General features: G+C 38.1%; 1 protein-coding gene across 1 annotated transcript; it reads left to right on the forward strand.

The window, feature by feature from the left end:
- The first annotated feature begins 12,722 nt into the window (after window positions 1–12,722).
- On the forward strand, window positions 12,723–22,497 carry LOC137408436 (uncharacterized). Its single transcript, XM_068094964.1, has 3 exons — window positions 12,723–14,988; window positions 16,172–16,327; window positions 22,406–22,497. Exon 1 carries the CDS (start codon window positions 13,040–13,042, stop codon window positions 14,219–14,221), a length of 1,182 nt encoding a protein of 393 aa, XP_067951065.1. The 5' UTR covers window positions 12,723–13,039; the 3' UTR covers window positions 14,222–14,988; window positions 16,172–16,327; window positions 22,406–22,497.
- Window positions 22,498–23,242: the final 745 nt, after the last annotated feature.

Genomic DNA, 23,242 nt, shown 5'->3' on the forward strand with positions numbered 1-23,242 from the left:
GCTACACTAAGTATAAAGCACTTCTGCAGTGCCACACTGGGTATAAAACACTTCTGTAGTGCCACACTAGGTATAAAGCACCTCTGCAGTGCTACACTCAGTATAAAACACTTCTGCAGTGCCACACTAGGTATAAAACACTTCTGTAGTGCCACACTAGGTATAATACACTTCTACAGTGCTACACTAAGTATAAAACACTTCTGCAGTGTCACATTAGGTATAAACCACTTTTGCAGTGCCACACTAGGTATAAAACACTTCTGCAGTACCACACTAGGTATAAAACACTTCTACAGTGCTACACTAGGTATAAAACACTTCTGCAGTGCTACACTAGGTATAAAACACTTCTGCAGTGCTACACTAAGTATAAAGCACTTCTGCAGTGCTACACTAGGTATAAAGCACCTCTGCAGTGCTACATTCAGTATAAAACACTTCTGCAGTGCCACACTAGGTATAAAACACTTCTGTAGTGCCACACTAGGTATAATACACTTCTACAGTGCTACACTAAGTATAAAACACATCTGCAGTGTCACACTAGGTATAGAACACTTCTGCAGTGTCACACTAGGTATAAAACACTTCTGCAGTACTACACTACGTATAAAACACTTCTGCAGTACCACACTAGGTATAAAACACTTCTGCAGTGTCACACTAGGTATAAAACACTTCTTCATTGCGACACTAGGTATAAAACACTTCTGCAGTGCTACACTAGGTGTAAAACACTTCTGCAGTGCTTCACTAGGTATAAAACACTTCTGCAGTGCTACACTAGGTATAAAGCACCTCTGCAGTGCTACACTAAGTATAAAACACTTCTGCAATGCCACACTAAGTATAAAACACTTCTGCAGTGCTACACTAGGTGTAAAACACTTCTGCAGTGCTACACTAAGTATAAAGCACTTCTGCAGTGCTACACTAGGTATAAAGCACCTCTGCAGTGCTACACTCAGTATAAAACACTTCTGCAGTGCCACACTAGGTATAAAACACTTCTGTAGTGCCACACTAGGTATAATACACTTCTACAGTGCTACATTAAGTATAAAACACTTCTGCAGTGTCACATTAGGTATAAAACACTTTTGCAGTGCCACACTAGGTATAAAACACTTCTGCAGTACCACACTAGGTATAAAACACTTCTACAGTGCTACACTAGGTGTAAAACACTTCTGCAGTGCTACACTAATTATAAAGCACTTCTGCAGTGCTACACTAGGTATAAAGCACCTCTGCAGTGCTACACTCAGTATAAAACACTTCTGCAGTGCCACACTAGGTATAAAACACTTCTGTAGTGCCACACTAGGTATAATACACTTCTACAGTGCTACACTAAGTATAAAACACATCTGCAGTGTCACACTAGGTATAGAACACTTCTGCAGTGTCACACTAGGTATAAAACACTTCTGCAGTACTACACTACGTATAAAACACTTCTGCAGTGCTACACTAGGTATAAAACACTTCTGCAGTGCTACACTAGGTATAAAGCACCTCTGCAGTACCACACTAGGTATAAAGCACCTCTGCAGTACCACACTAGGTATAAAACACTTCTGCAGTGTCACACTAGGTATAAAACACTTCTGCAGTACTACACTACGTATAAAACACTTCTGCAGTGTCACACTAGGTATAAAACACTTCTGCCGTGTTACACTAGGTATAAAACACTTCTTCAGTGCCACACTAGGTGTAAAACACTTCTGCAGTGCCACACTAGGTATAAAACATTTCTGCAGTGCTACACTAGGTATAATACACTTCTACAGTGCTACACTAAGTATAAAACACATCTGCAGTGTCACACTAGGTATAGAACACTTCTGCAGTGTCACACTAGGTATAAAACACTTCTGCAGTACTACACTACGTATAAAACACTTCTGCAGCGCTACACTAGGTCTAAAACACTTCTTCAGTGCTACACTAAGTATAAAACACCTCTGCAGTGCTACCTTAGGTATAAAACACCTCTGCAATGCCACACTAGGTATAAAACACTTCTGTGGCGCTACCTTAGGTATAAAACACTTCTGCAATGCCACACTAGGTATAAAACACTTCTGCAGTGTTACACTAGGTATAAAACACTTCTTCAGTGCCACACTAGGTGTAAAACACTTCTGCAGTGCCACACTAGGTATAAAACATTTCTGCAGTGCTACACTAGGTATAAAACACTTCTGCAGTGCTACACTAGGTATAAAACACTTCTGCAGTACCACACTAGGTATAAAACACTTCTGCAGTACTACACTACGTATAAAACACTTCTGCAGTACCACACTAGGTATAAAACACTTCTGCAGTGTCACACTAGGTATAAAACACTTCTTCAGTGCGACACTAGGTATAAAACACTTCTGCAGTGCTACACTAGGTATAAAACACTTCTGTGGCGCTACCTTAGGTATAAAACACTTCTGCAATGCCACACTAGGTATAAAACACTTCTGCAGTGTTACACTAGGTATAAAACACTTCTTCAGTGCCACACTAGGTGTAAAACACTTCTGCAGTGCCACACTAGGTATAAAACACTTCTGCTGTGCTACAATAGGTATAAAACACTTCTGCAGTGCTACACTAGGTATAAAACACTTCTGCTGTGCTACACTAGGTATAAAACCCTTCTGCAGTACCACACTAGGTATAAAACACTTCTGCAGTACTACACTACGTATAAAACACTTCTGCAGTACCACACTAGGTATAAAACACTTCTGCAGTGTCACACTACGTATAAAACACTTCTGCAATGCCACACTAGGTATAAAACACTTCTGTAGTGCCACACTAGGTATAAAACATTTCTGCAGTGCTACACTAGGTATAAAACCCTTCTGCAGTACCACACTAGGTATAAAACACTTCTGCAGTACTACACTACGTATAAAACACTTCTGCAGTACCACACTAGGTATAAAACACTTCTGCAGTGTCACACTACGTATAAAACACTTCTGCAATGCCACACTAGGTATAAAACACTTCTGTAGTGCCACACTAGGTGTAAAACATTTCTGCAGTGCTACACTAGGTATAAAACACTTCTGCAGTACCACATTAGGTATAAAACACTTCTGCAGTGCCACACTAAGTATAAAGCACCTCTGCTGTGCTACACTTAGTATAAAACACTTCTGCAGTGCTACACTATGTATAAAACCCTTCTGCAGCGCTACACTAGGTATAAAACACTTCTGCAGTGCTACACTAAGTATAAAACACCTCTGCAGTGCTACCTTAGGTATAAAACACCTCTGCAATGCCACACTAAGTATAAAACACTTCTGCAGTGCTACACTAGGTATAAAACACTTCTGTGGCGCTACCTTAGGTATAAAACACTTCTGCAATGCCACACTAGGTATAAAACACTTCTGCAGTGTTACACTAGGTCTAAAACACTTCTGCAGTGCTACACTAGGTATAACACACTTCTGCAGCGCTACACTAGGTATAAAACACTTCTGCAGTGCTACACTAAGTATAAAACACCTCTGCAGTGCTACCTTAGGTATAAAACACCTCTGCAATGCCACACTAAGTATAAAACACTTCTGCAGTGCTACACTAGGTATAAAACACTTCTGCAGTGCTACACTAGGTATAAAACACTTCTGTGGCGCTACCTTAGGTATAAAACACTTCTGCAGTGCTACACTAGGTATAAAACACTTCTTCAGTGCCACACTAGGTGTAAAACACTTCTGCAGTGCCACACTAGGTATAAAACACTTCTTCAGTGCCACACTAGGTAAAAAACACTTCTGCAGTGCCACACTAGGTATAAAACACTTCTTCAGTGCCACACTAGGTGTAAAACACTTCTGCAGTGTCACACTAAGTATAAAACACTTCTGCAATGCCACACTAGGTATAAAACACTTCTGCAGTGTTACACTAGGTATAAAACACTTCTTCAGTGCCACACTAGGTGTAAAACACTTCTGCAGTGCCACACTAGGTATAAAACACTTCTTCAGTGCCACACTAGGTAAAAAACACTTCTGCAGTGCCACACTAGGTATAAAACACTTCTTCAGTGCCACACTAGGTGTAAAACACTTCTGCAGTGCCACACTAGGTATAAAACACTTCTGCAGTGCCACACTAGGTATAAAACACTTCTTCAGTGCCACACTAGGTGTAAAACACTTCTGCAGTGCCACACTAGGTATAAAACACTTCTGCAGTGCTACACTAGGTATAAAACACCTCTGCAGTGCTACACTGGGTATAAAACACTTCTGCAGTGCTACACTAGGTATAAAACACTTCTGCAATGCCACACTAGGTATAAAACACTTCTTCAGTGCCACACTAGGTATAAAACACTTCTTCAGTGCCACACTAGGTAAAAAACACTTCTGCAGTGCCACACTAGGTATAAAACACTTCTTCAGTGCCACACTAGGTGTAAAACACTTCTGCAGTGCCACACTAGGTATAAAACACTTCTGCAGTGCCACACTAGGTATAAAACACTTCTTCAGTGCCACACTAGGTGTAAAACACTTCTGCAGTGCCACACTAGGTATAAAACACTTCTGCAGTGCTACACTAGGTATAAAACACTTCTGCAGTGCCACACTAGGTATAAAACACTTCTTCAGTGCCACACTAGGTATAAAACACTTCTGCAGTGTTACACTAGGTATAAAACACTTCTGCAGTGCCACACTAGGTATAAAACACTTCTGCAATGCCACACTAGGTATAAAACACTTCTGCAGTGTCACACTAGGGATAAAACACTTTTGCAGTGCCACACTAAGTATAAAACACTTCTGCAGTGTCACACTAAGTATAAAACACTTCTGTAGTGCCACACTAGGTATAAAACACTTCTGCAGTGCTTCACTAGGTAGAAAACACTTCTGCAATGCCACACTAAGTATAAAACACCTCTGCAGTGCTACACTAGGTATAAAACACTTCTGTGGCGCTACCTTAGGTATAAAACACTTCTGCAATGCCACACTAGGTATAAAACACTTCTGCAGTGTTACACTAGGTATAAAACACTTCTTCAGTGCTACACTAGGTATAAAACATTTCTGCAAAGCCACACTAGGTATAAAACACTTCTTCAGTGCCACACTAGGTGTAAAACACTTCTGCAGTGCCACACTAGGTATAAAACACTTCTGTAGTGCCACAGTAGGTATAATACACTTCTACAGTGCTACACTAAGTATAAAACACTTCTGCAGTGTCACATTAGGTATAAAACACTTTTGCAGTGCCACACTAGGTATAAAACACTTCTGCAGTGCCACACTAAGTATAAAACACTTCTGCAGTGTCACACTAGGGATAAAACACTTTTGCAGTGCCACACTAAGTATAAAACACTTCTGCAGTGTCACACTAAGTATAAAACACTTCTGTAGTGCCACACTAGGTATAAAACACTTCTGCAGTGCTTCACTAGGTAGAAAACACTTCTGCAGTGCTACACTAAGTATAAAACACTTCTGCATTAATATACATACTGTTCTTTATTCCTGATTTATGATGTTACAGTAGATTTAGAAAGTTTCTCTCTTTTTGCTCTCCCACTTAGTTTTACTCCTCTTTGAATTTCATTTGTTTTGAAGTTTTTGTTTTGTAATTCTGTTTAAATTCTGAAGACAACTATGCAAAAGTTGAAAAAGCATTGAATAATGCTTGGAACTGCAATTGTTGATTAGTCTTTGATCATTCATTCATGTATCCAAAATAAATGTTCATTATTTCTCAAGTTTGATTCATAGCCATAGCGCACAATCTTTTTTCAGTGAGTCCATTTTCTTTTTTTTCCAGTTCGCAAAGTGAAGGCGATGTTACTAGTAGCTCAACTTGTTCTATCAGGGTCATGTGTTAGCTGCCAGTCTGAGCTTGACCTATTAATTTGACAGCTCTCACAATCACCAAGGAGTATCATGAGTGACAATAGTTGCGCTTGATTCTGTGATTGCGACTAATACTAATGTATTCAGCTCTGTTTTTTTTTACACTTTTAGGCCACTCATCTTATATTTTTAGGTTCACAGACTTTTTCAACATATTTTCGAGTATGTCGGTCAAAATAAAAATAAAAGTGTCAATGTCTGTTTTTTCTTTTTTTTTAATGGCAAATTTTCAATGTCGAAATTAGAAAATAAAATAGACATACATACACACACACACATATATATATATATATATATATATATATATATATATATATATATATATATATATGTATATATAAATTGTTTCCTCACCCCGGATTCCCCGTATGGGTGGTAAATTCTGCTCTAACTCGGGTCTCCTACCAGAGACCTGGGAGTTTGAGCACTCGCCTCAAGATCTTAGCTGTTCCCAATAGCGCACTTTTCTGCAACTCACCTGAGTTGATTGTTGTTGGTATTTGGGCAAGCCACATTTTATGCGCCGGTGTTATTGCGCCTAGTGCTCCAATGACTACTGGGATTACAGTTGTTCTCCCAGCATTTTTAAATTTCTTCTCCAAGAGGGAGATATTTCTCTACTTTCTCCTTTTCTTTTCTGGCTATATTATAGTCATTGGGTACTGCTATATCTATTATAGTAGCTCTCTTGTTTCCTTGTCTACCACCACTATATCTGGTTGGTTTGCTAGGACATGCTTGTCAGTTCGGATGTAGAAGTCCCAGAGGATCTTAGCGCGGTCATTTTCATTGACCTTACCAGGAGCTTCCCACCAGTGTTGTGGTTTATTAAGGCCATACTCATCACATAGACTTCTATACACTACACCTGTGACATGATTATGTCGCTCAGTGTATGCGTTCCCTGCTAGCTGCTTGCATCCACTGATGATGTGTTGGATGGTCTCAGGTGCATCTTTGCACAGTCTGCATCTAGGATCGTCTCTAGTGTGATAGATTTTCGTTTGGAGTTGCCTTGTTGGGAGCACTTGCTCCTGGGCTGCCATGATTAGGGACTCTGTATTGGCCGTTTGGTTTCCTCTGTTCAGCCACATATATGTCTGGTGAAGATCGCCAACCTTAGATGTTTGTTGGTGGTAAGCACCATGAAGAGGTTTCGTGTGCCAGTCAATTTCCTCATCATCAGGGCGTAGGTCCGTTGCAAGAGCAGCCGATTGAAATTCAGCTAGCAACTTATCTGAGATGGCCATGGAGGCTGCATATGCTTTGATGCTTTGCTCCTCCTCTTTCACTGTCTGCTGTACATTTTTGAGTCCTCTACCGCCATCTTTCCTATCAAGATACAATCTAGTAGTATCAGATTTCCCATATATATATATATATAAAACTATACAAATAAATATTTCCATGCAAATATAGATAATAACATAGTTCACTAAACAAACAAATTATAGACATATACTACGTGACTAGAGCTTGTCAAGCAGATATTGAAAAAGAAACACACAAAATTACAAAAAGTTTTAGTCAGCTGTTACATGTATGCAGTCCCAATAAATCCCGAGTTGATTTCCTTGCAATGAAGTAGATGTTTTCACGCAAAAATAGTGTGAAGAAATTAGCAAGCATACTCGAGATATGAGCAATAAGAAGAAAGCTGCGAACAAGTTTCTTTTTTTTTAAAGTTTCAAGATAGTTTGAAACACGGCTGCTTCGCGCAGCGTCGATATAACAATAGTAGTAATGATAAAGAAAACATTTTAAATACAATTTGCAAATTGTAATCAGTCAAGTGACTATCGTCAGAATAATTCGTCAAACTGCAATAAGGCTAGTAAAGCCAACCAAGAATTATTCTACATTATCCCGTAATTGGCTTCCCATAACTATCAAAATATTCATCTTAAATGGAAGTAAATGTTTTAAAAGTCCAGAATTTATGGCAGTCGTCAAAATCAAAACTCTTCGTCAGTTCAACAGCGTCTAGCACATTTCAGCTTAATCATTATCATTAAATATGTGAATCCAGAACAGACAAAACTGAAAAGTCCGTTTTCCATTCCTTTCTTAGCAGTAAAAATGGTGTCGAAATGGATTCGCTAGGTTTGCAACCACTAGTAATATCCTGAAAACGGGCTCTGCACGATATGTTCGCACCTTTCGTCCGAGCATTGTCGACACTAAACAACAAGAAAATCACCGTTTGGCCGTTCTGGGTGCTGAAATTTTGCCTCTGCGTAGCAGAGGCTGCCTCAGAACAATACGGCCCTGGTTACAAGAAAGCTAACGTTACGTTTTCAAAAAAACATTATTCAACAAATTGCAAGTTTCGGCGGTTCAAATAAAAATAAAAGTACACATAGACTTTTTATTTTTTCAGCGGTAGTTTTTATCTCTCGACGGCGGATCCGTGAACCTAATAATCAAAAATGAGTGGCCTTACTATCTTTCAGTTTGAATTAGCCAAAGTTAATTTGAACTAGTCAAACTATTTAAAATTGTGAGTGGTATAAAGGAACATGGACTTAATAAAATGTTTGAATGAGCAAGAATTTGAGTTTTCTAGATCTAAATTACTCCGACTCCACTGTACTAACAAACATCCAATTGTGAAAAAGTATGTGCCATAAAACCTCTATTTGTCCGCCACCATAGGGGGAGGGTTGAAAAATAAAGCACCATGGCGTTAAAATAGAGGTTTTACAGTATTTTTCAGTGTTTATAAATTTCAAGTTACAACTTCAGTTCTGCGTTACTACCTTTCCATATTGTAAGACTCCTCGCCTCAGGAACAACACCCATGCCTTTTTCTCTGGGATCGACGGTACCTTTTCTTATGAAAGTGGTTCTTTCTGGAAATTATTTCATAATATTAAAATTTCTTAAGTAGAAATACTTTTTACCCTGTTAATGTCCTAATCAGTTGCAAGCCCATCTCACTGTTCATTCCTGACCACTTCTTCACAGTGACAGCAAGGCCCTTCGCAAGGAGTTGTAATTTCCTTTAGGTGTAATATTGTACTGATCATAGATGGATGGATTACTGCCATATTTGTTGAAATCAACCAAACGCATCTCTTTTAGTGCTTTTCTATTATCTTTTGCTTTATTCTCATGTACAGAACAACTTCGTTTCTTCAACACTTTTTTTCCATTACTTGCTTCTTTGGGGTCCATAGGTAATCAGAGTTACGTAACACACAAGTAAACCTACAATAAACCCCTACAAAAGCTGATGAAAAACTGTCCAAACACTTCATGCTGTACAGAATCTAACTAGCAAAAGACTAAGCCGTCAAATATTTTCCTAGACTTGTGGGAAAACAGAGGATTCTTGGTATACTCACGTGACGCTGTTAGCAGCATGAAGTTTTCCGAAGAAGCGTTTCGTAGTTGAAAATGTTGTACGTAGAGCTTTTGACGAGTATAGGTAAAACACTGTATTAAGCAAAAATGCGGGTTTTAGAAAAAACTTTGTTAAGGGCTAGTTGCTAGAAGGTTGTATGCAGTGTTTTCTTTTTTACACGATTTCTTATTTTTCCGACTGTAAACTTGTTCACTATCTCCGATGGTCCATTAACCATTGCGTTTATTTGTCTCCGGGGTCTGCTCTATTTATCGACTTATGTGTCCTCTCGTTAGGTGCAAACCTATCGGTTTGAGTTGGCAGACCTGCTCAAACCAGATGAAGAACCTAGCAGGGAAAGAGTAAGCAGGGAAGCAAGAAAAGTGAACCGATTTGAGTCGGCTTTCGCTGGAGGGTCAGTAGTCTTAAGTTAGTCAGTTCTATTTGTTTGATGGGTTCCTAATTTTGCTGAGATGTCCAATTAAAATGTTGATTGGAAATATGCTTTGATCTTTAGTTGATAGAACACATGCAAATATTTTCATAGTTGAACTTTTTTTAAATTGACTAGAAAATCAGTGAACTAAGATTTTAGGCCTTGCGAGCATTCTTTTTTCTTTTGAGCTTGTCTCTTTGACCATCATTACGCTGATCTGCTCAAAGATTCATCATAAGAAAACATAAAGTTGTCATATATGTCTGTTGTACAGTCGGCTGTTTTAATCAACTCCACGATGTCTCGCTCTAAACATCAAATTAACAAATGTTGTTATGTCAAGGTCAGTAGTATGAATTGCAAAAGTGAGTTTACATTTTAATAAGTTATTTATTCTGAGATTCTGAAGCTAACTATTCGATGCAGTAAACAGTAGCACTCTTGTCTACACCCCTTGTTATCATATTTCTATGTTTGCGAAAGTCGAGAAGCAAACAGCCATGATTGGTCAGTTTGCGGCTGCTTTCATATTTGTTGGATTCCTTATTGTATGCGCTGCCAGAGTTGTCGCTAATCTAGCTAATATTGATTCTGAAGTTACACAAAAACGTAGAATGTCTTATTTTTAGTGTCCTAGAATTACAAACCAACTTTTCTGTGTCAAGATTTCGTTCAGTATGCTTATATGAATCATTTGCTAGCAGCAGTGTAAATTAATTTTTAAAATGTGTTGAATACAATGAGAATCAGGTCAGGAGATCCAAACCTCGTTTTGGCATAAATTGTACAAAAAGAAGTTTGTAAAGAAAAAATTCTTTCCCAACTAAATTCAGCAGAATGCATTGTACATGTACTTCTGGCTTTTGAGACTCTATTGTAATCTATCATTTTGGCTTCATGTATGTTTTCTTGTACTTGTATAACGTTAATTTATTTTTGTTATACATGTAGGTCTACGCCATATGTTCTCACTGGTAAGTCGATGAAATTTGTGGCTGCTAATATTTTGCTTCCTAAAAAGTTCACCTTTTCACTTCTGGGTCTTGTTTTACCTCTAAATTTTACGCTTCACAAATCATCTGAATTGCTCGTTATTCTTCCTAGCGGGTCAGTCATGAACCACCCCTACACTGAGCTGGGAAAGCTCTGATGAATGTGAGCTTTAGTTTGCTATGTGGTGCTGCCCTAAAAAACGTGTGTCTAATGTGCTTTGCTAATGCAAGTTGCTTCCGTTCTACATGTTGATATTAATGTAATACTAAACGTAATGTTATTATAGGTCAGATTACTTGATAACTTACTATAATTACTTATTAATTAATTAATAATACTTAGATAATTGACTAGTGTTATCATAATAAAGTTCTAAAAAATTATATAAGGAAACACTTAAAATGGTGGTAAACAATATGAAATAAACTACTCATTTACCAAAAGCAAGATTGATACTAGCGCTACTTATTTGCATGGTTGGCTCGGTTTAACAAGCCAAGAAACCGGTTTCTATGGTTTTATCATTATATTTTGTGAAAAACAACATTTAGACTCCTAGTGGTTCCTGTGTGGTAGAAATGCAATTCTATGTAATCACAGGCTTGCAAGGCAGGCCAGTGAGTAAGGATTACTTATAGTTAGAAATTAAAACAATAAAATCCTTTCGGGCAAAAGCTTTAGGTTTGCAAACTAATATTCCATTTAGTGAGCACTAGCCAAAGTAGTTGAATTGTTAGAATTCAGTTTATCAAGTTTTTTGTGTTTCAAAAAGTTAAAGTTGTACCTTGAATTTCAAACATGTCTCGCAAACAGGGTTCCATTTGGCAGTTTTCACTTGAAATGCGGAAGGCAAAGGTTTTAAGGCAAAATGTAATAAGTGTGCTGTCATAACGCAAGGTCACGCAGATAGGCTTAAAGCACACGTAGCAAAATGTCAAACTACTCTTCACTACCACACAATTCATCACTGGGATTAAAATTCCTACTTATACATATACCTGTATGTAATATACTCATTTTATGTGATAAGATTTCTGCTCTGTTTTTCTTCATTCATGTTTGATTAAAGGATCATTCTGAAATTTCCATGTTTTTTTCTCTTTTTTCTCATAATAACTCCCACAGTACCATCTTTAACAGATGATTTCACATGTATGTTCAATACTCAATCATGCAGCTATAGTAAGAGATGTTAATTAGACTTGAAATTGCAAAAACCTTGGTCAAATAATATAAACCATAAACATTGGTTTAAACCATAAAAAATCGGTTTAACCACATTGGGTACTGCTTACCATAAAAAATCGGTTTAAACCATAAAAAATCTGGTTTTTTTCATTAAAAATCATGGGTTTTTCTCAACCCTGCTTGTTTGCAAAAACAAAAGTTGTTTAATAATGAATAAAGTCATTTTTGAATAATACAATGGTTTTCTGACACATTCGATAATTTTGAATTCGTTTGTAGCAAAGCATTTCAATTAATGACAGGTAATGCTTCTTTGGCTCACCTTTCCCATTCAGTTCTGCTGTACTAACTACTATTTTTAAGCTCACTAAAATAGGTGTAGCATTTTTGCTCTATGCACAGTATTAAGTGTATTAGAATATTACGATTAAATGTTGAAATCCAAGAGGCTATAGTTAAAAAAGATTACATTTCAAAAGCACGTAATTTGTCAGTCGGTATTTTCAAACGAAAGTAGTTTGCAAGTTTCTCTTTTCAAATTTTGTGGCAGCATAATAGAATGTCTATTCTAAAGCCAGTCTTACTAAACTAGGCAAAATAATTTTTATATATTTTTTCCTCTTTTACATTAATTTACATTTGTGTGTTCATTCATCGATTTGGTCTGTTTTCAGCGATTTGGTTGTGTTTTGCAGATGAAGTCGATTCACCATCCAATAGCATCCTGAACAGACAACTCAAAGTTGGCAGCTGCAACCATCAAGACAATAAAGTGCTGCTTACGTTGCTACCCCTATTGGTTAAGTTACTATCAATTATACAACTAATGTTGCTTGACTTGGAATGGAATTCTTCTAAAAAATATTTTGAAAGTTATGGAGAACCGTATAAAAAACTGCCGACAGACCGATCAGAAGCTAATAGCTTGGCATTTGAAAAGAAGGCCAGCAAGTGTGCCCATCTTAATAGGACCCTGAAGAATTCTGACAATCTTTCGAGTCGTGACGACCTGGCTAGAATTTATACTTGTGATAATCCACAGCGCTGCCATGTGGTAGAATCTTCAAAACAGGTCAGGTCTGCTCCAGTGAGAACTCCACAACTGATGATAAGGCTGATTCTTTTTCTAAATGCACTACAGACAAGATGGATAGATGGGTGCCAGTCAAGCGCAAAAGGCCTTTTAGGGCGCAGTCTAAAGGTGCAGCCTGTTCTAAAAGAGCAGTTTTTTCTAAAGGCACAGCCTTTAAAAAAATGAATACTGTGCCAGCAACCTGTAGTTTCAAGCAACACAAAGACCATCTACTTACAAATCCTATGTCTGAATGGGCTAGCCAGAAAACCTCTAGCAAAAATGAATGGCACACAAAAAGACGTAGACAAAATCATGAACAAAAGAAAACTAGAAGACGGAAGAGGTCTAAAAGGGCTCAAACAGCACCCATGGTTGGTTTCAAGTCTCATTCCAGCTCGAAGGTTGACTTTGTAGCACAACCTATAACTAAACCACCATCGTATCCGAAGACTGGAAATGAAGCTTATGTGGATGGTACTTCTTGTGAATCAAAGTGGTCTATGACGAAGGAAACAAGGACTTCTGCTTCCAAGCAAAGCACAGCAAAGCCAGTTGCTTTACAAAAAAGGCCCAAGGTGTATAAATGTACTTGGTGGCTTCTTACGAAATCAAGCCCATCGATAAAAAATGTTCGAAGCAAAATGAGAGTTAATGAGCCGGCAGGGCATTGCAGACGTGTATACAAAGGTATTATGGTTAAATACAGTTTTGATAGAAATACAACAAATTGTAAGTTTCCAAAAAAGAGAGGCATTACCAGGAAACCTATCAATAAGGTTTTTCTGAAGCTAACAATGCTTAGAATACCATTCTGCACCAAAGGCACGTTTGCTTTCTTCCATAAGGAGTTTGACCACCTAACAATAAATGGAGCTAGAGTAATTACTCCTAGTACAACCAGATCAGGTTCTCGGGTCTTTGCTGTAGAGGGTTTGATGATACAACGGGCTTCTTTTAGAGTTCTGGAGGGGCCTTTCTTTCAATTTGCAGTTGATTGGAGTAGAAAGGTGAAAGTTCTTGAAAAGGTTTTTTTGGAACACAATTCTTCCAGGATTAAAATATGCAAGACACCCAATATCAGCGGGGCCGTAGGAATCCTCAGAGTTCACTGGCTAAACAGCATGAAAGTGATTGATCTTCGGAACATTCCAGTGGAAGGTGAAACTTCAGTAATTGATCACGAGATGAATACTTTTACCTGGGACCCTGGTGGGTCTGCTGCTTTCCGAGTGAAAGCCCTTTTTGGCATCTAAAACAGGATCAATACTGTCTATAAAGACGGTGAGAAGAGTACTGAATAGTTTAGCTCTTATAATATACTACGCCTTGAGACCCAGCTGCCCTTCCAATTCTGACATGTCAGTATCTCTGTCCCAGTCACTCGAATCACTGCTTCAGCCTTGACAGTGTGAACAGTAATTAAAACTGGGCTTTTGTTTTACATATTACTGAACAGCAAGGTTCAGATAGTGCAGGCAATTCACCTACTGGCATTGAAGTAGCTTGGCTACAACCAAGTATCATTATCCAATGCCGTCTGTACTAGGCAGTATCTGCTGCGAAATTCTCAATAAAGCTAAAGTTACTAGCCTTTCTGTCTCTTTTGCTTTCGGTTGTTTCAACAAGGACTGTCTTATGGTTTGGGCTTTATCACTGTCTTTCAGGCAGGCATAGGTCAAGAAATATTGTCGTCTTTGGTCTGGTGTAGCTAGAGGATAAAATTATCCATCACCGTCTTTGAGTGTGACTGCTGCTGAAAGATTATCAAATGGTATCCTGCTGTTGAGTTTTTCATTAGCACTTGCACGCATCTCCATACACAGGAAGAAGGTCAGATATGGCAAGTCTAGTTGGTAACGAATATTTCTGGGTTGCCTTTTCTTGGTGCACAAATGCCAAAAAGGAAGCTTAGCTGACCAATTCTGCAGGCATTCATCAAAATTTGTCCAGCATTGCTGAAGAAGATGCTCAGCTTTCACAAGCTTCTACAGCTGGATTGTGAAAGAGTTAGCTCTAATAGGTGAGTTACATACCATTTAAAACTTTGTGCACATTGGTCGCTGTTCCTTCGTCTGAGAGAATGTGATACAGATAGAAAAGTTTGGCTTGTTAATGATTTCTGTTTGTATTATGTACTTTTTATGCATGAACGCCTAACAATATGAACAAGGCCTTAAAAAGGTGTAAGTTAGTAAACTTTACTACAGTCATACCTCGACATACGAGCTAAATCTGTTCCTGTGTGGTAGAAATGCAATTCTATGTAATCACAGGCTTGCAAGGCAGGCCAGTGAGTAAGGATTACTTATAGTTAGAAATTAAAACAATAAAATCCGTGTGGGCAAAAGCTTTAGGTTAGCAAACTAATATTCCATTTAGTGAGCGCTAGCCAAAGTAGTTGGATTGTTAGAATTCAGTTTATGTATGTCAATGTAGCTCCTATGTCAATATGCTCTAATCTCAAAGAAATATTTTCTATATAACATAACTTAATACAAATTAATCTGTTCTCATCCTCTAAAAAAATATATTACAATGGAAAAACGTGCATTTGCAAAAACTCGAGAAATTTATTGTTCCAATTCACTACCTACACTCACAAAGTAACAAATATTTATTGGTTATGATCTACAATAAAGTTTAACATTTTTATGTACAGTTACTGTACTGTATAGAGTTCTTACCTGTGAGACAAATGTAAAGGCTAACGGCTGTGTGAGATAGACTTGCCAGAAACACAATCGATACACTAGACTTTTGTGACGCTAAGTAACATAACATTGACTTTAAATTTAATTTGGGTGAATTTAGCTTACTAAACACTCTGAAAAATAAGTTTTAACCTTATGCTAAACTTAGTGCTAATTTTGGCTTCATTTTCATTTTTATTATCTTATTAGGGTTTGCCTTGCTGTTTACTATCACTTTTATCAAACCTTAAAACTTTTGGTAACTGAATGAGAAAGACCGAGTGATGCAGTTCTTGAAAGCGGCCTCTCGCATACTCGACCACCTAGCAGCCGCATCAAGAACCATCTCAAGTTTGTGTCGTATTTCAAGGCACAAACTTACTAGATATTTTGTACAATTCTCAAATTTCTCGAATGTTAGGACACTCATATGTCGAGGTATGACTGTATTGTCATACACTGAAACAGTACATCCGAATGCATGTAATTTTTCTTCTTTCTGTCATTATTTAGTGCTTGTGAACGACGACCATTGCGAACCAGACTTTACCCAGAATGGTTTCATCTAAACTACGACAGAAGGAGATCTGAAGTGATTGTTTGAACAGCACAAATATGTTTGGTCCAGCACACTAAGTTTAGAATACCCAAAGTCCGAAAACAAACAAGGTGCTGTTTATGGAATATTGGTACAAAAGTCTTCAAGTGAGACTCCCTAGAAAGCTTTTAAAAAAATAATTTGCTTTCAATATATTTGTTCATTCTTTTACATGAGCTAATGACATATCATACTATGTTCTGATAGATGTCATAGCCCTGGCAGTCTCCATCAGCCTGGATTTTAAATTCTGGCGCTGTATTACCACTTCATCACATTAAGCTAAATCTTGATATATCTGATAGTCCGATATAGAGCGTGCGTGTGTAGGTCACGAGTTATATCTGATAGTACGATATAGAGTGTGCGTGTGTAGGGCATGAGATATATCTGATAGTCCGATATAGAGTGTGCATGTGTGTGTAGGTCATGAGATATATCTGATAGTCCGATATAGAGTGTGCGTGTGTAGGGCATGAGATATATCTGATAGTCCGATATAGAGTGTGCATGTGTGTGTAGGTCATGAGATATATCTGATAGTCCGATATAGAATGTGCGGGTGTAGGGCATGAGATATATCTGATAGTCCGATATAGAATGTGCGTGTGTAGGTCATGAGATATATCTGATAGTCCGATATAGAATGTGCGGGTGTAGGGCATGAGATATATCTGATAGTCCGAAATAGAATGTGCGTGTGTAGGTCATGAGATATATCTAATAGTCCGATATAGAGTGTGCGGGTTTAGGGCATGAGATATATCTGATAGTCCGATATAGAGTGTGCGTGTGTAGGTCATGAGATATATCTGATAGTCCGATATAGAATGTGCGGGTGTAGGTCACAAGATATATCTGATAGTCCGATATAGAATGTGCGTGTGTAGGTCATGAGATATATCTGATAGTCCGATATAGAGTGTGCGGGTGTAGGTCATGAGATATATCTGATAGTCCGATATAGAGTGTGCTTGTGTAGGTCATGAGATATATCTGATAGTCCGTTATAGAGTGTGCGTGTGTAGGGCATGAGATATATCTGATAGTCCGATATAGAATGTGCGTGTGTAGGTCATGAGATATATCTGATAGTCCGATATAGAATGTGCGGGTGTAGGTCATGAGATATATCTGATAGTCCGATATAGAGTGTGCGTGTGTAGTCCTGAGATATATCTGATAGTCCGATATAGAGTGCACATGCGTGTGTAGGTCACAAGATATATCTGATAGTCCGATATAGAGTGTGTGGGTGTAGGGCATGAGATATATCTGATAGTCCGATATAGAGTGTGCGTGTGTAGTCCTGAGACATATCTGATAGTCCGATATAGAGTGCACGTGCGTGTGTAGGTCACAAGATATAGTGGAGAAGCAGCCCAGAGCTATCTTTCACTCTTATTTATATAAATATGGAGAATAAAGTAAGATCAGATTCTTGGCCAGAATTTTATGCTGAGTTTAATGATATAGTTTCTACACCTATAACTGGTCACATTTAGAAGTTCTAAGACGATTTTATTTTGAGGGAGGACAACTCCTAAAATTTAGGAAAATCGGTATTTTTCTGTTTGAAATTACTGCTACGAGTCAAGTTTTCACATTTAAGAGTTAAAAAGCATGGAGGATAAAGAGTGTGTCTTCCATTGTTTGGAAAAATTGTGGGGAAACCTTGGTTAGAGTCACAGCACAGCAGTGAAAAACTGCTCAGGGGTACACACAGAAGTGAACTGAGTTGGATGATGAACTTAACATAGTAATTGCAGCAAACATTCTTGAACATGAGTCACACGCAAACCTTGTCTGTCACTATGCATGCTACAAAAAATACTGCAATAAGTTACTCTTGGAAAGAGCTGAGGCCAGACATACGAAGAGAAAATCAGCAGAGGATACTGTCAGCTCTGAAGAGGTGGGTACTGTGGTGTCCATCCATTTCACCACTGGGCACTGAATAATGTTGCTCCTCATTGTTTTTATTGCCATTGTGAGTTTGTGATACACATAAATTATATATTTATCATTAATAAATCTCTATGTTCATATTGTTTTACAAGTTTAGTAAGAGCAAAGCAATGTCATTTGTGCCCCATTTGTGTTAACTTATTTGAAAGTTACATGGTGTTTGGTGACCAGGCCTGCCAACCCAAGAGTGGGGCAATGCGTGAGATTTGGTTTTGGGGCAATTGATGTATCAATGATAGTATGTGTAAAATTGTGGAAATTGGGGCAAAAATCTCACGTATTTTCATTTTTTCTTTGGGGTGATTGCGTGAGTCTCACGCCCAATGCGTGAGAGTTGGCAGGTATGTTGGTGACTTCCGTCCATATTATAGTCATGCACTGTTACAATGACTGATTATTTGTGTCATGGGTTTATTCTAGACAACCACAAAAAGAACAAGGTCATTTGGCACTGTTAGAGGAACTGGTCCTCTTTTACCTCAGTTGTACATCATGTGTCAGAAGATAAATGGTTGAAGAAATCGGGAAAGAAAACTGTAAGAGATACGCTAGTCAAAGCACAAACCTTGACAGCAGGTGATGAATCAAGTCTTGTTACAAATAAGCTGCATAATTATGACGACCTACTCAGCCCTCTATTACTTCCAAAGTAACCAATCGACATAAATTTTTGGCATTCACTTTTTTATAGGATTGCTGATTGACTCCGCCAGAAGACGGCCAGATGGACAAAAGGTATTGGATTTAATTGGTCAGGACCCTGACTTGGTAGCTATGGAAGCGAGATACCACAGAGTATGTTTCAGAGAATTCACCCGCCAAAACACTAGGACAACACAGCCAGCCGTACAAAGGTAAGCCATTTTGTTTGTCTGCAATCAATCTAACTTGAACATATACTGTATATCTTATATTATCTTAGAATAGAGCTATCTAGCAATGGCACATTACCTTGCCAAATAGACTGATTACTCTGGGCTTTTTGTGGTCATTGGTGAAAGTTTTTCATTGCTTTTTATATTGATGCTTTCAGAGAATCAGATCTATACAATGAAACGTACCGGAAATACTTTATGCCATTATTGAGTAAGGAGTGGAGCAGTGCACAGATCAAACAGGATCTTGATGTATACATAGCATTTTCTTCCAAGTGCAACAAGATCAGTTTTCAAATGGATGGGAAAACCAGTAAAAAAAATATAGTGAGTCTAGCATCAGATCATGAGGAAGCTGACACAAGAATGATAGCACATATAATGTCCATCATGGAAGACAAAGGATCGAACTGTACGGTGATGATAAAGTGTCAAGATACAGATGTGTTTATGATTTGTATATCTTTGGTACATGAGCTTCCATCAGATCAATTGTACTACTTCTGTGGGAAGAAAGAACGAATGCGATACATACACATTGGAAATGTATCAGGTATTCTAACACCGCCCTACTGCCAGGCACTTCTGAGTCTACATGCACTCAGCGGTTGTGATAGTATCAGCGCATTTCATTCAAAGGGAAAGAAATCCTTTTTGAATTTGCTCAATCAGAACCCTGAGTTCATCAACGTATTAAGCTCTTCGGGCTTGGAGTTTGAGGTAGATGATGATACTCAGCACTCTATAGAGAAACTCATATGCAGGCTTTATAATATTGACACAGCTGAAAAGGTCAATGAAGCAAGATATTTGGTCTATTGCTCTCCCTCAAGGATTTCCCAAGCTAACCTTCCTCCAACCCAAGATGAATTGAGGCTGCATGTAATGAGAGCTGGTTACCAAGCAGCCATATGGCGTAGAGCTGTGCAGCCAACAATTGATCCTCCCCTACCCACTAATCATGGCTGGACTTTGTATAATGGAAATCTCAAAATCACATGGATGACACAGACCCAGCGCCTTCTGGTGTGATGAAAGCATGTTTTGTCGATGTAAGACAGGATGTTCATCCAAATAAATGGTTATATAATATTGTGTATATGTTAAACTCTACGCAACTTGGAAAGATATAAATATTAAATCTGAAATATGCTACAAATTCTGATCTTGATTGATGTATTGCAACCTCTTTGCTTTCCCCAAATGATAAACTGGCGAAATTTAAAATTATATCATTAAATTCATGTATTACATAATACATTATGAAAATGTTGTGGCCAGTTGAGAGAATTGTCAATTACATCCTCGGAACAAGCTCCAAATTTTGGTCCAAAAACACATGGAATTGAGTGGTATTCACAATTATATTTAATACATACTTCAAGTTATGCATATGACTTACATAATAATATTATGTAATATAAATTCAAATCCATGCGTTTTTGAAATCTCATTATATGATATTTGAAATCAGCTACAAATTTGGATCTAGTTTGACGTATCACAGTCCTGCTCTGTACTGGTCGAACTTGTAAATTATAAAAATTATGTTATTATTTTATTGTATCACGTAATACATTATAATTAGTCTGGTGGCTAGTTTAGAAGTGTAGAAACTAGATATTCAGAATCAGCATAAAATTCTGGTCTAGAACATTATTTCAGCATATTGTCCATCCTAATATAAAATAAATCACTTTTTTTAGCACTTTATGGTAGGCTGCTGCTCCACTAATATATCTGATAGTCCGATATAGAGTGTGTGGGTGCGTGTCTAGGTCATGAGATATATCTGATAGTCCGATATAGATTGTGCGTGCGTGTGTAGCTCACGAGTTATATCTGATAGTCCGATATAGAGTGTGTGTGTGTAGGTCATGAGATAATTATATCTGAGAGTCCGATATAGAGTGTGTGGGTGCGTGTGTAGGTCAGGAGATATATCTGCTAGTCCGATATAGAGTGCGCGCGTGTGTGTGTAGGTCATGAGATATATCTGATAGTCCGATATACAGTGTGCGTGCGTGTGTAGGTCATGAGATATATCTGATAGTCCGATATAGAGGGTGCAGGTGCGTGTGTAGGTCACGAGTTGTATCTGATAGTACGATATAGAGTGTGCATGTGTGTGTAGGGCATGAGATATATCTGATAGTCCGATATAGAGCGTGCGTGTGTAGGTCACGAGTTATATCTGATAGTACGATATAGAGTGTGCGTGTGTAGGGCATGAGATATATCTGATAGTCCAATATAGAGTGTGCATGTGTGTGTAGGTCATGAGATATATCTGATAGTACGATATAGAGTGTGCATGTGTGTGTAGGTCATGAGATATATCTGATAGTCCGATATAGAGTGTGTGTGTGTGTAGGGCATGAGATATTTCTGATAGTCCGATATAGAGTGTGCGTGTGTGTGCGTGCGTGCGTGCGTGTGTGTGTGTTGGGCATGAGATATATCTGATAGTCCGATATAGAGTGTGTGTGTAGGGCATGAGATATTTCTGATAGTCCGATATAGAGTGTGCGTGTGTGTGTGTGTAGGCCATGAGATATATCTGATAGTCCGATATAGAGTGTGCGTGTGTAGGTCATGAGATATATCTGATAGTCCGATATAGAGAGTGTGTGTGTAGGGCATGCGATATATCTGATAGTCCGATATAGAGTGCACGTGCGTGTGTAGGTCACAAGATATATCTGATAGTCCGATATAGAGTGTGTGGGTGTGTGTGTGTAGGGCATGAGATATATCTGATAGTCCGATATAGAGTGTGCGGGTGTAGGTCATGAGATATATCTGATAGTACGATATAGAGTGTGCGTGTGTAGGTCATGAAAAATATCTGATAGTCCGATATAGAGTGTGCGTGTGTAGGGCATGAGTTATATCTGATAGTCCGATATAGAGTGTGCATGTGTGTGTAGGTCATGAGATATATCTGATAGTCCGATATAGAGTGTGTGTGTGTGTAGGTCATGAGACCTGTAGTTAAAGTGTGGTCAAATATAACACGTACACTAGTTACAATTAAGGGTTGTAAAACAACAACACCATACGGTAATTGAAAATTTTGACACTTCAAAGAAAGCAACTTATTCAATAGTAATTCACAAATCGATTTCTCAAAGATTATGGTTCCATTATTAAATATCAAATATGGAGCGACCCATGCTTTGGTGCTGTACTGTCTCCTTTCCCAATGACCAGTCATGTTTCCCTTATTGGAGGAAATGCTCAACAATTTGGAAGACTTAAAAATGATGTGAGGGTCTAGAATAAGAACAGTGATGTCTCTTGCAGGTTGGATCTCTCTGATACAAAGGATGGAACTTTAGACGTCGTAGTCTTAGTATCTGCAAGCTGTGGAATGCACCAGTTTTCTCATTCAGACTCTGTAAGTAATCTTCTTTAACCTACTGGGTAGTGCCAAGAATGTATCTTGGGTGCAATTCATCTATACTTTCAATCTGCCATGGGCAGACAATCCTGTCGCTTGTGTGTAAAAAAGATTGTAACTCTAGATTGGATGAACTGCTAAGGTCTTTATGAATGGAGTTGTCTGCTCTTGTATATTTGCACTATGTCAAGTATGATCATCAGCAGAATGTGATGCATTTCATTACTCGCACTCACACTTCGTTATTGTCTTCTTCTTTCTATGATTTCCTTGCGCATTCTTGTTGACGGTCTTCTCTTATCAAAGTTGTGTTCTCTTGCATATTTTCAGGGTTTCCAAGATGTCAAGTCCCAGGAAACATAGTTTTGTAATCAATAACAACATTTGAATAACGTTTGAAAAACAGTGTGTAATCAAATTGCACTTGGACAGGATTTGCTCAGTATCTGACAGGACTTGTTCAGGCAATTCAAGAATAGTGTTAGAGATACCGAAGAATTTCCTCTTAATATTTTTCTAATCCATAAATGTAACTTGTAACAAATTTCTTATTATAAAAAATCTATATAAATAAATATTATTATGTTATCATGTTAGTGCCTGCGTCTGTGAGTTAGTCTGCTAGTTTTTTCTAGTGTGCTTGTTAGTGTGTATGTGTATGTGATCACATGTGTGGTAGTGTGTATGCATGTGTGATCACATGCGTGGTAGTGTGTATGCATGTGTGATCACATGCGTGG

The sequence above is a fragment of the Watersipora subatra genome, chromosome 11, assembly GCF_963576615.1.
Source record: "Watersipora subatra chromosome 11, tzWatSuba1.1, whole genome shotgun sequence".
Taxonomy (NCBI): Eukaryota; Metazoa; Bryozoa; class Gymnolaemata; order Cheilostomatida; family Watersiporidae; genus Watersipora; species Watersipora subatra.

Coding starts and splice junctions, on each gene's coding strand:
- LOC137408436 (XM_068094964.1), top strand. CDS start 13,040: ATGGATAGATGGGTGCCAGTCAAGCGCAAAAGGCCTTTTAGGGCGCAG.